This window comes from Pelecanus crispus, chromosome Z (assembly GCF_030463565.1).
Source record: "Pelecanus crispus isolate bPelCri1 chromosome Z, bPelCri1.pri, whole genome shotgun sequence".
Classification (NCBI taxonomy): domain Eukaryota; kingdom Metazoa; phylum Chordata; class Aves; order Pelecaniformes; family Pelecanidae; genus Pelecanus; species Pelecanus crispus.
The window spans coordinates 86,444,075-86,459,159 of NC_134676.1; the positions used below are offsets into that span (position 1 = coordinate 86,444,075).

The window sequence follows — 15,085 nt, forward strand, 5'->3', positions numbered from 1 at the left end:
ACGGTCGGGACAGAGACATATTCCTTGGACCCTCCTTCCACCTACAACTTAAAACGTCGTCACGGAAACAAATGAGCGTGAAAATACACTTTGAATTTTGGTTAAAACAACACCACCCCAAACGCTTGTGTTCATCCCCGCGTTTCCCCACGTTTCGCGGGGCGCCAGCTCCGCGCCGCATCCCGGCTCTTCCTGGAGCGCCCCGACGTGGTGGTGCTCCTCTCCACGGATAGGGTGGAGACCCCATCCTAATAATCGCTAATTAATTGATTAACAATAAGCCCGTAGGCGGCAGGAAGCCGATATTTGGCGTGGTTTTTATAGGCGTAGGTTCGGACGACCCGGATTAGCAGCGACGCACGCGCGAGGGCGATTTGGGCTCGCTCGTTAGCTGGAGCCGGAGGACGCAGGCTCCCTGTTGTCTTCCCCTCCCGCTCGTTAGGTAAACGAAGACGATCTTCCGACTGGATTTACCCGTGGAAAAGGGGGAAATTCTGGTGCGGGAAGGGGGATTTTGGCGCGCAGTGGGGCTGAAATCCGCCGCCGCCGGGGTACCGGCGTCCTGGGTTCACCTCCTGGGTGACGTCATTTGGGTTGAGCTTCCTCGTTACGGGACTCTGAGGTTAATTAATGCGAAAGCAATTAATTTATTGGTGCCCGGGGTGGGGGGGGCTGTGCCGTTCCTCTCCAAATTTCGGCAGGGGGTGGGGTGCTTTGGTGAAGGACGCCGCAGCTCTTGGCAAAAAAACCCCAACATCGGGTTTGGGTTTGAACCATTTTCCCTGCTTTTTGCCTCAAATTTGCTCCCGCTGTTCCAGAGTGGCGGGGGGAAGGCTTTTTTTCTGGAAAAAAAGGTAAATTCGATGGGAAGAAAGGGAATGAATTTCGTAACTCTCTCCGCCGCGGGGCAGTTACAGGCGTTGGGAGGCTGGAAAACAACCTCGTCAGTCGGCGCTGAGCCGGTGCGCGTCTCCCTTCGTTAATTTTCTACTTAATTACCTGCCTGGCCTTATTACAGGCCGCCTCTAGAAGCAGCGCGTTGATCTTCTCTCGCCCTTTAAATCCTGTGGGGGCGTTGGGGGATATTTAGGGTGAAAACAGGGGAAAACGGGGTCCGGGGAGGGAGATCCACTTGCGATTTTTTTGTGTGATTCCGGCTGGCCAGGATTTGCCAGAAAATCTCCGTTTTCTCCCCAAATATCTGCGCAAAGCGGCTGGGTAGCGTTGCCGTCTTCACCCGTCGTATCTCAGCCTCGGTTCCTTTCGCTGATTTTAGCGCTTCTCACCCCAAATAAAATGCTGTTTTTTCCTCAGCGTGGGTAAAAGTTTTTTTCCCTGTTTTTTTTTTCCAAGTTTCCAGCTTTTTTTTTTTTTAACCTGCTGCAGGAGGAGGGGAGCAAACCCCCGTTTTTCTCGCCATTTTCAGCTTTGCTGCTCCTCACCCAGCCTCAGTTTCCCTCATAAAAACGCCGGTTTTGGTTAAAGCACAGGTGGGACGAGCTGGGCCGCCGCGGTGGTGGGGGGACTTTGGGGGGGTTCGGTTCAGCAGGACCAAAGCAGCCGGCGTCTCGTTTGCCTCTTAATGAGATGATCCTTGAGGATGAGGCTAATTTGGGATTTCGGTGAGCGGAGGCTCCGGCACGGAGCGGTTTTAACTCCGTCGCATCCTTTCGGAGACGGCGCTGGGGGGGACCCGTGCCGCGAGCTACGAGTTGGCCGAGGATTTTTGGGGGGCGGGGGGGAAGCTACGCCGCTCTGTAGGGAATCCCCCGCTTCCCTCTGGAGCAGGCAGGAATTTTTCCAGCTTTTATTTTTATTTCCCCCAGGGATTTTTTTTTTTCCTAATAAGAGCGCCGCATCTTCCCGTGGCGGAGCGGGGAAATCGAGGCGTGACGGCGTTCCCGCCTGCCGCAGGAAAGGCGAAGCCATCCGGCTCTTCATCCCGGTGAGAAGCCAACGCCGTCGCTCTTCTGTTTTGGGAAGCGAGGAAGGAAAAAAAAAAAAAGGAGCCCCCCGGGAAGGGGGGAAGCGAGGCCCCGTGCCGGGGTGGGGCTTGCACGTTGGCTCGGAGCCGGCTGCGCCGACGCTCCGGCATTGGGAGGAAGAGAACGGCCACGGTTGGCTCCGGCTCAGCCGCCAGACCGGGAGGAAGACGCGGTGAGTATCGGCCGCGACCCCGGTTTTGTCTTCCCAGTTTTGTCTTCCCGGTTTTGTCTTCCTGGTGAGATCCCCACCGGCTGCCGTCACCGGTGTCGGCATCGGGTGTAGCCGTGGGTGGGTGGGTGGCGGGGGGGGAACAGACACGGTGGTAAATTTGGGAGCTTGGGCAGGGGGGGGAGCAGGGGACTTTGGCCTCTTTTCCCGGCACCGGCTTGCAAATCCCGGCCGCTGCGAGCGGTTGGGCCCCGCGTCGGGATGCTGAGGGCGAGGTGTGTGGGGGGGCAGCGCTTTTTCGTGCTGTTAAGGATGTTTTTGTGTCCCTGTCGCATCCCTGATCACCAATTTAAAGGGAGAGGGAATGCTTCCCTCCTTTTTTCCAAGAAAAAAAAAAGGATCTGTTTCCCTGTGCCCTCCTTTTTGCCCCCTCCCCGCAGCCACCTCTTAATTTTAGCCCCCAGCTGTGAGGTTTCCGACTGCCCCCGGCTTAAATTAGCCGACGGATCCCTGAAATAGGCAGCACGCTGTCGGGGAGGGAGGCCGGATCCCGCTCTGGGATTTTTTTTTTTTTTTTTTTTTTTCCCCCAGTACAAATGGATTCACAGGTTTTTAAATCCGTATTTTTTTTTAAGGAGTTGCCCGGGTAGCTGGAGCAGACTCTGACCACATCGCGGGGAAAGAGAAGCAACCTGTGCCCTCATCCCACCCAGAATGCCTGTGCCGTGATCTCCACCCGGGAATTCCCGGCACTCCCCCCCGGCACTTGGGTGGGGCTCGGCCGGGAGGAGCCGCCCTAAAGAGTTGTTTTTCCTCATTTTAAGGTTTTATTTTGAGTTTTGTTTTGGTTTTTGTTTTTTCCCCCCCCTTCTCTGCATCGGTTAGTCACCGCTGCAGCGGGGTGCGCGGCGCAGCCAGGGGAAACTGAGGCACGGGGAGGGGTTTGGCTACGGTTGAGGCCGCCGCGTTCTCCTACCGTGCGCCGGCATTTCGTCATCCTCAAACTTTCCTCCTCGGATATTCCTTATCAGTGAAAAATCCCTCCCTGATAGCGGTGTTTTCCTGGTGCTGGGAGAGGGAGGGGAAAAAAAAATCAGAAACCCAACAGGGTTTGATGAGGCGGCTGTGAGGAGGGGACAGCCGGCGCTGCCGTGCCCCGAACACACCTTGCCCCGGCGTCCCTCGGCGCGGAGACATCGCCGGCGGCTCTTCCCTCCTCGCTCCTCGTCCGGATTCGGCTCCGGATGCTCGAGGTAGGACCGTGCCGGTGCCGCGATCCTGCAGAAAGATGTGAATTCCCTGGTTTTTATCGATCTCACCTTTTGGGATAACCAGGAGGATTTTGGATAAGTTCTTCCCCACGGATCGGTGCCAGCCGCCGGGGCATCACCCTGCGCATCTGCAAACGGCTTTTGGCATCGCTCTGAAACATCCCTTAAAAAAAAAAAAAAAAAATCCATAATCCCCATCCCGAAGGGTTGCTCTTCCCTGAAGGGTCCCTTTTCCGTACCCCGATGCTCCTCCAGCTCGGGGACCATGGGAAAAGGGGGTGCATTTTCATCTCCCGCGCGAATATTCCCTCCGTGGCGGGGGATACAAGGGCAAAATCTCTTCCCAGGTGGAAATTTTTAGGCGAGGACTTTCCCTGGGCACCGATAAAAGGTGCAAAAAGGCTCAAAAAAGGGTCAAGAGGAGGAGAAAGGGAAGGAACCGGCTTCGTTTTCTGCGGTGGTTGCTCACTCGCTCGATTTCTGCGCCTTCAAGCGGGAAAACGGGTTTAAGGCTCCGTCGCTTAAGCGCTGTTTTTGCGGGATCTTGATAAAATAGTTTGCGGAGATGCCGGGATGGGGAAAATAGCCGCTCTGTGAGTAACCGGGGGGCTGAGGAAGTGCCGGGTCTTCGTGTAGTGAAGCGCAAATTGCTGAAAATGGGCTAAGAGAAACAAATTTTCATGTAGCAGAGCATAAAATGCTGAAAGTGGGTGGAAAGGAAACAAATTCCTGTGTAGCGAGTCTAAATTGCTGAAAACAGGCAGAAAAAGAAACAGATTTCATGGACTGAAGCCTAAGTTGCTGACAGTGGGCCAAGAAGAAACAAAATGTTTGTGTCCCAAAGCCTAAATTGCTGAAAAAGGGCAGAAAAGAAACGTATTTTCATGTAGCGAGGCATAAATTGTTGGAAGCGGGCGGAAAGGAAACAGATTTCTGTGTACCAAAGCCTAAATTGCTGAGAGCAGGTGAAAAAGAAACAAAACTTAAGTGTAGTGCAGCCTGAATGTCTGAAAAGAGGCTGAAAACCAAAATTTTCATGAACCAAAGCCTGAATTGCTGAAAACGGGCGGAAGAGAAACAAAATTTCACGTACCAAAGCCTGGATTGATGAAAACGGGCAAAAAAAAAAAAAAGCCAAATTGGGGAAAGTGGTGAATATCCAGGAGGTGGATGTCAGCGGAGGGATGTTAAATCTTGTGCCGCGGGCTTTCGGCTGATTTCTTAACGACGAGAAGCTAAATCAAAGCCTAACGCGGGGCACAGGTTGCGTTTATGCGCTCAGCTCTTCTCTTGAAGCACCTCCCGCTTTTACGCTGGGACAAAACCATCTGAATTTTCCCCGTTTCTCTCTTCGCTGACAGCCCCGAGTGTCATTCCGCTGGACACCCGTATTATTCTTGGGTTTTAACGCGTTTTTAGCCACGGTACTGTCATGCCAGGCTTCTGCTAACTAGCATTTCGAGTCGCCGCCCCCACCTCGGCCGATCCGCAACGCTAACGGGGTACGTCTCAACACGCAGCGCTAATTAGGAGGCGAAACGCTTTCGGTGAAAAAAATCACCCGGGATGCGCCCGTGGGGCTGGGAAGAGGCACCGGCGGCAGCTCGGCCGACGGCGGGACGCGCCGCACAGACGCACGCCGGCGAGAACGCGGGTAAATAAGTTTTATGGAGCGTTTTATTGAGGTTCCGCTCCCTTTCCAACCTGTTTTCCACCTGTGTCGCATCGCTGCTGCAGGGAAGGGGGTGTGCTGGTAACGCTCCCATCTTTCGAGCAGGTTTACTTGCTCGTCGGCGCTGGAAAATGCTGGGAAAAGGGTTTTTAAGGATTTTTCTGACCCTGAAATACCCTATTCCCTGTGCTTTCAGGGCCCGCTGACCCTTTCCCAGGCCGCATTGGCAGCAAATGCCCTTTTTTGAGGTCTTGTGTTTTTTTTTTTTTCTCCCCGAGCACAAAGGGGAAGGGCGCTACCAGCAGCCCTGGACTTTTCCAGCGTTCAGCCGGCCCCGGGAGCTCGTTTCGGCGCCGACGGTGCTCACAGGCAGCCTTTGTCCCAGCCCAGTGGGGCGCTGGGTTTTCGGCCGGAGCTCAAACTGGAGAAGAGGAGGTGGGGTGGGGGGGGAAGAAATTGGGGTGAGGGAGAACGATTTCTGTTCGGTGCCGGTGGAAGATGTTGAACCGAAGCCGCCGCACCGGGCGGGAGTGGACTCTTTTGCTCCCCGCTTGTCCCCGTCAGCGTCATCCCATGCCCCAACCTGAAAACATTAAATATTTCCACGTGCTGAGAGGCGCTTTTTTTTTTTCCCCCTACAAATCCACTTTTTAAATTGATTTCGGTGCTTTTTCGCGGCTAAGCCACAACTGTCCGTGGTTCCCCAGCGCGGTGGCTTGCGGCCACGCATCCGGCAGGTGTTTTGGCGAGCACCGGCGCTCCTCCCAATCCAGATCTCCGGGAAGAAGCGCATCCCTCGGACCCCTTCTCTCCGTGTACGGCAGCGGCTCCACCGTCATCTCCTCGTACCCCCGGCATCCTCGCGGCACCTGTATTTCACCCGAGCGGCGCAGCCGTCGCCTCTGCAGGCTGTCATTACACCGCCCGCTTTAATCCGCCCGGGATTAACGAAGCTGAATTCTGCATCGTCAGGATTTTTCCCTGGCCGCAGCCGCCAGGAATGGGATTACCAGCGGCCGCGTTCCTCCCAGGGCCGCGCTCCTGATGCTGACGGCATCGCCGGCATCTCGTCCGTGCTTCGTTTCCAGACGTTTGGGTGATCGTCTGCCGCTCCATCTCCTCTCCCTCGCGCTGCTGTCAACCGAACGCGACCTCGGGAGCGTCTCCGGCTGTAGCGTCTCCGGCTGTAGCGGCGCATACGTGGGTCTCTGTTCACAGGAAGGGGGCCGTAATGGTGTTTCTCAGCACCGAGAAGAGGGAATTGGGGAAAAGGGAATAAAGCGGGTAGGCAGGGTGAGCCTACGGAGGTGGTTTCGGCAGCGCTTTCTAAGGAGAACGATGGTGCGTCAGGAGGTGGAAGGCGAACGTGGATTTTCCATCCCTAATTATGACAACGATGATATTTTTAAGGACAAATTTCAGGGGCGGCAGTCAGGTGTGGTTCAGGGAAGGGGCAGGATGATCCAGCGAGCCTTCTGCGGTCTCGGTGGGACTGTGCCGCCTCGAAACCCCAGCGCTCGGCATTCCCGAAGAGCCAACACCCGCTGGCCAGCGCGGCATTTAACACCGCCGGGCGCGTGGCTCCTGCTGTACTTGAAATGCCAGCCCTCGGGGAGGTCGTCTGGCTCAATTCATCGGCGTCGGACGCGGACTGGTTCTCACTGGCTCTCTGGCACCAGCCGGGGTGGGTTTTGGACGGGGAAAGCGCCTGACGTGGTTGCTGGGGCTGGAAAACACAGGCAGAACGATTGTTTCCCGGCGCTCAGCCGGGCTTCGCGTTGTTCGGTGGCGGTGGCTGACTGGAAAAACCACAACCCAGGGAATCACTTGGGACGTCTTGCCGGGACGGTTCAGGGGTTGGCTGGAGGAGCAGGGCTCGGCCGCAGTGGTTTCACCGTCAGCTTTCGCTTTCCAGGTGCGGCTGTACTGGGAGGTGTATCACAAACAGCGTAAAATGGGCTGGAAGCTGTTACGGGCGGTTGTTTTAGCGGCGGCGGGGCTCAGCGCACCGGACAAACCCGTCTCTAAATCACGCCTAAACTCTGTTTTGTGCTTGCAGTTGATGGCAGATCGGATACATGGAGCGATAGGATTTTTTTTTCCCCAGAAAACTAGCAATAAAGGCTAGAACTCCAGACCTTTCCGCCTGCTGGTTTTAAAAAGTAATGCTCAGGTGGCCTAAAACATGTTTCATCCCTTTTTCTGTCCCACCGAGGCATCTCCCAAGGTCATATGTAACGTATTAGCATGAAAAAATGCCCATTTTTGCCTCGTTCCTCCCCGCAGCTGAAAAATCACGCCTAGAACAGAACGCGTAAACTGTCAGAGCTGAATGAATATGACCGAAACGGGAGGAAAAAAGCCAACTTCCTTCCCCCTCCTCCTTAATCTCTATTATTTTTTATTTTAGCTTGTTGTTGGGTGGGGCTGCATTATGCACAGCCAAGAGAAGAGGGAATTGAAATGAAAAAACAACTCCTCTTCTGGGCTAGAAAAGCCGCTTTCCAACTCTGCGCTCTCCTCAACCTTTAACTCTGGACCCCGATTCCCCCATAAAAATGCAAATCCTCTTGGATTTCCAGCTCTGACCCTCTTCCTGATTTTCCTCCTACTCGAAACAAATCTTGAGGAGAGGCCCCGAGTGCCTGGATTTAATTACCTGAGTTGTTTTGTTATCGATAACGCAGCCAACGAACTTTAGATAGAGAAACGGAGAGCGTCTGGAATTAATTTCCTGGCACGCGTTGACGTTGAGGATCTCCATCCTACACGTTGCTCTTAAGCATTTTTTTCCTTTTTTTTTTTAATTTATTGTTTGTTTGTTTATTTTAAATTTTGCAGATTATTTTTAAAGCCCGCGTTGCTGAGGCCTAGGAAGGCAACGGTCTCTTGAATCGGCTGGAGTCGGCGTGGAAGAGCTTTGCTCCTCGGCACGATGTCCACCAAGGTGCCGATCTACCTGAAGAGGGGCAGCAGGAAGGGGAAGAAGGAGAAGCTCCGTGACATCCTCTCCTCCGACATGATCAGCCCGCCCTTGGGGGACTTCAGGCACACGATTCACATCGGTAGTGGCGGGGAGAGCGACATGTTTGGGGACATCTCCTTCCTTCAGGGCAAGTTTCACCTCCTCCCCAGGACCACAGGCAGCCTGGATTCCGACAAGGACAGCCCCGACGCAGCGCCGTTCGAGTTCTCCAGGACAGCCACCATCTCCGGATGCGAGCAGCCGTCCTCGGAGACTTCATCTCCCCTCCTCAAAAACGCCATCTCCTTGCCCGTCATCGGGGGACCGCAGGCGCTGACGCTGCCCTCGGCGCAAGCCCCCCCGAAACCGCCGCGGTTGCACCTCGATGACAAAGCCCCGCTGGCGCGAGGCCGGGAAGGCGGGGAGGAGGACGGCGAGGGCGGGAGCGTCGCCCCGCCGCTGCATCCCTGCGCCTCGCGTTTTGCCGCCCCGACGAATGGCTTCACCGAGGAGAAGGGCAACACTGAGCCGCCCTTCCTCTCCCACGCCGGCTCCCTCCTCTCCCTCCACGTGGATTTGGGCCCCTCCATTTTGGAGGACGTCCTGCAAGTGATGGAGAAACATCAAGCGGAGAGAGTGGGTGGATCTATACAGGATTCGGCCAGGCAGGAAATCTTGACGTGAAGACAGCTCAAGGTAAAGACGCTGAGAAATGGATGATTATTATTATTATTTTGGGTTGTTTCTTTTAAGTGGCTCCTAAATGACAGCTGAAACGTGCAAGTTTGACTCCACACACCTTCCTTAACCGGTGTGCTGACAGCGATGTGTTGTTTCCTCTCGCAGAGCCCATCGTGCGAACGGGACGTGAGCGTTTTTCCTCAGCGCCGCTCCCTGCAGACCTCCGGCTACTCCCTCAGCATGGGGAGGAAAAATAAAAATAAAAAAAAAACCAAAACCAACGCACCCTACGAAGCCAAGACGAAACGGGCAGCGCTTGCTGCCGGATTATCTTGCCGCTTGCCCGTATCGACGTCACCTATAGCGATGGAGCGAACCGTAGGACTGCGCCGACCGGTAGAAAATAAGACACCGCGCTGTTATAAACGTTTGTTGTACTGGACAGGGTGAAACGACGACGGTTGAATTCCCAAATGTCTTGGTCGGGAGGAGTTTTGGGGGTTTTGGGCTGGGGGGGGTATTTTTTTTTTTTGCTTGAAGAGGGGCTGCGGTTTGCACTCAGTCGAGGTGAAGGTGTGACACTCACGGTTTGCCAACCACCCGCACCCTCAAGGTGAGGTCAAATGTCAGCCTTCAACTCGATTTATTTTTTTAAAGATCCCACAAATCGGTAAATCTAACGGTTACGTGGCAAAAGGCCCCATCGGGCTTTTATGTTGCGCCGTCGCTAAGGCGAAGCTAAAAGCTCCCTGTGGAGAAGCTAAAAAACCCCCTCTCAGGCTGTATTTTGGCAACTAAATCCGTGGCTGGAGCTTGGGGTTGGAATTTCAAGTCGTAAATAAGATGCAAAAAAATATGTTAAGTGAAGGGTGAGTGATCACCCGGCCAGATTCCTGCACGATGGGGTGAAATTCATTCTCCAGAAAGACGCCGTCTCCATCAATTGCAGATTGTTTGGATGGACGGAGGAACGAGGGGGTGAAACGCTTCGGCACGCAGAAAGGAATGCGAATCCCTTCTGCTTTTTAAAAAATAATAATAAAAAAAAAATCACTGGAAATGCCAATTCTGCTGACAGCGGGGTGAAAGACCTCGGCTGCGAGGGCTTTCATTCTCTTTCCCAATCTCTGCATCGAGGACAAGAGAAGCCTGTTGGACGCAGTAACGGTGTAAAAGCAAGCGGGACCTCGTTTCCTCGATGCTGTCGTTAATTAACTGCATCATTTTTAACCATTTCTGGTCATTTGAGCCCAGAATGAGCCTGGGAGTCCCCCCCGATAAGGAATTAAGGCACCTCTTGACGAGCACACTGACTTTTTGCTGGCTTGCCAGTGCCTGACCGCGTATTTCTTTACATCATCGATTGCTGTTTCGGACAGGTATCATTAAATAATGAGTCATTAGATTAACGAGCTTGTAGCTCATCACCACACAGTTGTGTCCCGGCTCTTGCTTCCCCTTGCCCATCTGCATCCGGCAGGGCACGCCCACTCTAAGACCAAAACCCTCTCTTTTGGTGGGAACACCAAAGATTTGGGGTTAAACCAGTTTTTCAAGCCTTCAGTCTGCAAAATAATTAAGAAAATTAGGTTAATTGAGCTCCAGCCAGGCAGCCACTGGGTGTAATTTCTGTTTGATTTTACGCTGTTACGGTTCAATCCTTACCTGGTCTAAACCGAAGGCGCTTCCTCCAAACAACGCCCATCCACATGGCGACAACTTCTTTTTACTTATTTCAGGATTTTTCTTACCAGAAATAATTCCAGCAATGAGATGAGGGCATCGTTTGTAATTAATTTACCCTGGTGATCGCCTATTTTGATGGGGGATGGGGCTCGGAGCATGAGCCTGACTCAGTTTCCCCAATCCCTTCTTCACTCCCTCACACGCTGCAGCTGCTCTTTGGGCAAACGACTTGAAGGAAAAAAAAGCCTAGAATGGATAATTTTGGGCGGGTTTCAGAGCACTTTGCTTGTTTTTTTTTATGTGGCCCAGCGTCCTCGGGTGGGGTGGGCTGCGACAATGCGGCGGCGCTGGTTTTCACGGGCTTCACCTTAATTAATGAACTCAATTGAAGCGGGGATGAAGACCTTTTGAGTTTGCTCCCAACCTCTGCCTAATTATCATCAGCAATTACAAAACCGCACCGAGAATCGCCACCGGATCCGGGCAACGCCACGCAGCAGCTTCCCCACCGTTTCGAAATAACAGAAGCTAACGGCAAAATCTCCTTTTTTTTTCCCCATTTTTGCTGCTCAGTACGAGTCAGGGGATGGATTTGGGGCGTTAACGGCTTTAATCTGGCACCTCGCTCGCTCTTGACGGCTCCCGGCTGCGTCCGAGCGGATCCGTCCCTCCCTGATCATCCCCCTCTGCTCCGGTGCCGGAATGGCAGCGCCTTCCGGAGCCGACAGCTCAGCTCGGATAGCTGGAAGAGAAACAGGAGCTGGTATTACAAGGGGTTACATGGAAAAGACGCTTTAATTTGCTGGATTTTGGTGTTTTTCTACTGTGAGAAGTGATGCTCCTTGCCCGCAACACACCTCCTCCCTCCCCTCCGCCCTCTCAGACTATATTTGATATAAACCCCCTGAAATTATCCCAATATTTTTTGGTTTTGGGGTTTTTTTTTTTACACACACACCCCACACCCCCCCCCATTTTTCCAGGCATGGCCTCACCTCCTTAGCCGCAACAAAACTCCATTTCTTTAATTAATTTTTAGCTATTAGCAATAAAATCATTTGGGATTCCCCCCCTCCTGCCCCGGGGTTTCCACACAGGGTGGGGGCTTCTCGGTCCCTAATTAATCACTCCTCAAATCGCCGATTTATGCAAACAACTGTTGCTAAACCCTGGGGTTTGGTTTTTTTTTTTTAATCCCGTGTTCGAAGAGGCGTGAGTCACTCGGGCAGGAACGCTGTTCCCTGCTGTGACTCAGCCAGCGTGTGCTGAGCCTTTTTCCCCTGCCTTGCTTTTTCAGGGAGATTTAAGGCAGAATAAGTTAATGAATAATGAATTAATTTGATTAATTCCAGGGGGAACAACGGGTGCCCACAAGCGGAGGGTTTGGGGGGTACAGGCTGACACTCGGCTGTTGGCACTCCTACCTAGCCCGCAAAATTCTTCGTTATCCCAAGATTTCCGGGCAGCGGATTAACGTCGCAATAAACTCGGCAAACGCCTACGCCGACATTTGGCTTTCGACCCCCCGTCGTGGGTTCGGCGCGCCTGACCCCGTCGCAATGCCTGTAGCCGGAACGTCACAACTGTTAATCACGGTGACAAGAGCGTCGAGTTTTATTGACAGGGCAGGAAAATAAAGCGGCTGCCCGCACGCAAATAACAGCCGGTGCGGGATTAAGGGGAGGAGGAAGGGCAGAGAGAAAGGTTTAACCTTAGATGTAACCCAGGAAACCAATACGTGGGGGGAAAAAAAAAAAAACCAAACCAAAACCACAGAGAAAGTAGAAATAACAAGGAAAATAAAGGCGTTCACCTGGCTCCCGTTTTTGGACAAACCACGCTTGCCATGGGGTACACGGGCAACCTTGTGTCTGCTTCATCACCCTGCAGGATGAATTTTAAGATCTCTGGTTAATTTAGGTTTGATTAAAAAGGGGAAAAGGGCTCCAAAATATAAATTTTCTGCATGAATTTCTAAAGAAAAAAAGAGGTTGGGGGGGTGGTGGTTTTGGGGCATGGCTGTTGTGCCGGCACCAGGCGCTGAAACCGTAAATACCTGTGGGGAATCGCTACGGAGGGTTGAGATCCGACGGGGAGGATCCGCATTTCCACCTCAATTCCTCCTCCCTCATCCCTCTTTCCTTGTCACCTCCGCCCAGCAACCTTCATCCTCCCCAGCCCACCACACTCCTCCTTCCTCATCCCCCCACCCAAACACCCTTCATCTCACCCAGCTGCCCTCACCCCCTTCTCCTCATCCCCCTTTCCACCCCCCTCCATTCTCACCCCTTTCCCTCACCCCACGTCTTTACTCTTCCACATTTACCTCCCGCCTCCATTTTGCCCCTCACTCTCCCTCCCCATTTTCTTCCTGCACCCTCACCCCACCCCTTTCCCTCTGATTTTCCCCTTTTCCCTTCACTTCCCTCCCCCATCCCCTTTTCTTTCTTCTCCTCATCCGTTTTCTCCCCTTACGGTTGCCCCCACCCCCTTTTCATCTCCCTTTCCATCCCTCCCCCCTCCATTTTGCCCCTCGCTCTCCCTCCCCGCCACCCTCCATCCTCTCACCCTCCCCATTCACCTCCCCCATTTTCTTCCTGCACCCTCACCCCACTCCTTTTCTCTGATTTTCCCCTTTTCCCTTCACTTCCCTCCCCATCCCCTTTTCCTTCTGCTCCTCACCCATTTCCCCCGCTCCTGGCTGCCCTCACCCCCTTCTCCTCATCTCCCTTTCCATCCCTCCCCCCTCCATTTCGCCCCTCGCTCTCCGTCCATCCATCTGTCCATCCATCCATCCTCCCTCCCCACTCACCTCCCCCATTTTCTTCCTGCACCCTCACCCTGCCCCTTTCCCTCCGATCTCCCCCTTTTCCTTCACTTCCCTCCCCATCCCCTTTTCCTTCTGCTCCTCGCCCATTTCCCCCCTCCCGGCTGCCCTCACCCCCTTTTCATCTCCCTTTCCATCCCTCCCCCCTCCATTTCGCCTCTCGCTCTCCGTCCATCCGTCCATCCATCCATCCATCCTCCCTCCCCACTCACCTCCCCCATTTTCTTCCTGCACCCTCACCCCACCCCTTTCCCTCCAATCTCCCCCTTTTCCTTCACTTCCCTCCCCATCCCCTTTTCCCTCTGCTCCTCGCCCATTTCCCCCCTTCTGGCTGCCCTCACCCCCTTTTCATCCCCCTTTCCACCCCCCTCCATCCTCACCCCCTTTTCCCTCACCCCAGGCCTTTACTCTTCCACGTTTACCTTCTCCCTCCCCACCACCCTCCTTCCCCTCACCCCCCCACTCACCTCCCCCATTTTCTTCCCTCACCCCACCCCTTTGCCTCTGATCTCCCCCTTTTCCCTTCACTTCCCTCCCCCATCCCCTTTTCCTTCTGCTCCTCGTCCACCTTCCCCCCTCCCGGCTGCCCTCACCCCCCTTTTCATCTCCCTTTCCATCCCTCCCCCCTCCATTTTGCCCCTCGCTCTCCCTCCCCGCCACCCTCCATCCTCTCACCCTCCCCATTCACCTCCCCCATTTTCTTCCTGCACCCTCACCCCACTCCTTTTCTCTGATTTTCCCCTTTTCCCTTCACTTCCCTCCCCATCCCCTTTTCCTTCTGCTCCTCACCCATTTCCCCCGCTCCTGGCTGCCCTCACCCCCCTTCTCCTCATCTCCCTTTCCATCCCTCCCCCCTCCATTTCGCCCCTCGCTCTCCGTCCGTCCGTCCGTCCGTCCATCCATCCATCCTCCCTCCCCACTCACCTCCCCCATTTTCTTCCTGCACCCTCACCCTGCCCCTTTCCCTCCGATCTCCCCCTTTTCCTTCACTTCCCTCCCCATCCCCTTTTCCTTCTGCTCCTCGCCCATTTCCCCCCTCCCGGCTGCCCCTCACCCCCCTTTTCATCTCCCTTTCCATCCCTCCCCCCTCCATTTTGCCCCTCACTCTCTATCCATCCATCCATCCACCCTCTCCATTTTCTTCCTGCACCCTCACCCTGCCCCTTTCCCTCCGATCTCCCCCTTTTCCTTCACTTCCCTCCCCATCCCCTTTTCCCTCTGCTCCTCGCCCATTTCCCCCCTCCTGGCTGCCCTCACCCCCTTTTCATCCCCCTTTCCACCCCCCCCCCCATTCTCACCCCTTTTCCCTCACCCCAGGCCTTTACTCTTCCACGTTTACCTTCTCCCTCCCCACTCACCTCCCCCATTTTCTTCCCTCACCCCACCCCTTTCCCTCCGATCTCCCCCTTTTCCTTCACTTCCCTCCCCATCCCCTTTTCCCTCTGCTCCTCGCCCATTTCCCCCCTTCTGGCTGCCCTCACGCCCTTTTCCTCATCCCCCTTTCCACCCCCCTCCATCCTCACCCCTTTTCCCTCACCCCAGGCCTTTACTCTTCCACGTTTACCTCCTCCCTCCCCACTCACCTCCCCCATTTTCTTCCCTCACCCCACCCCTTTCCCCCCGATCCCCCCCCTTTTTCCCCTTCGCTTCCCTCGCCCCTTTTCTCCCCTCAAGCTTTTCCCGCCTCTCCCCTGCGCGCACGCGCGGGCGGGGCGGGGCGGGGCGGGGGCGGAGCCTGGCGCATGCGCAACGCGCACCCCCCGCCGCCGCGCACCCAGCGCGCGCGCCCCCCCTCCCCTCCACTGCGCAGGCGCGGAGCCGCCGCTCCC

The 15,085-nt window shown here is 54.7% G+C and overlaps 1 protein-coding gene across 1 annotated transcript; it reads left to right on the forward strand.

Moving 5' to 3' along the window:
- The first annotated feature begins 8,029 nt into the window (after nucleotides 1–8,029).
- Nucleotides 8,030–8,746, forward strand: CDC42EP2 (CDC42 effector protein 2). The gene has a single exon (XM_009486882.2). It carries the CDS (start codon nucleotides 8,033–8,035, stop codon nucleotides 8,744–8,746), a length of 714 nt encoding a protein of 237 aa, XP_009485157.2. The 5' UTR covers nucleotides 8,030–8,032.
- The last annotated feature ends 6,339 nt before the right edge of the window (nucleotides 8,747–15,085 follow it).

Excerpts from the sequence above, each read along its gene's own strand:
- CDC42EP2 (XM_009486882.2), top strand. The coding sequence starts at position 8,033 with ATGTCCACCAAGGTGCCGATCTACCTGAAGAGGGGCAGCAGGAAGGGG.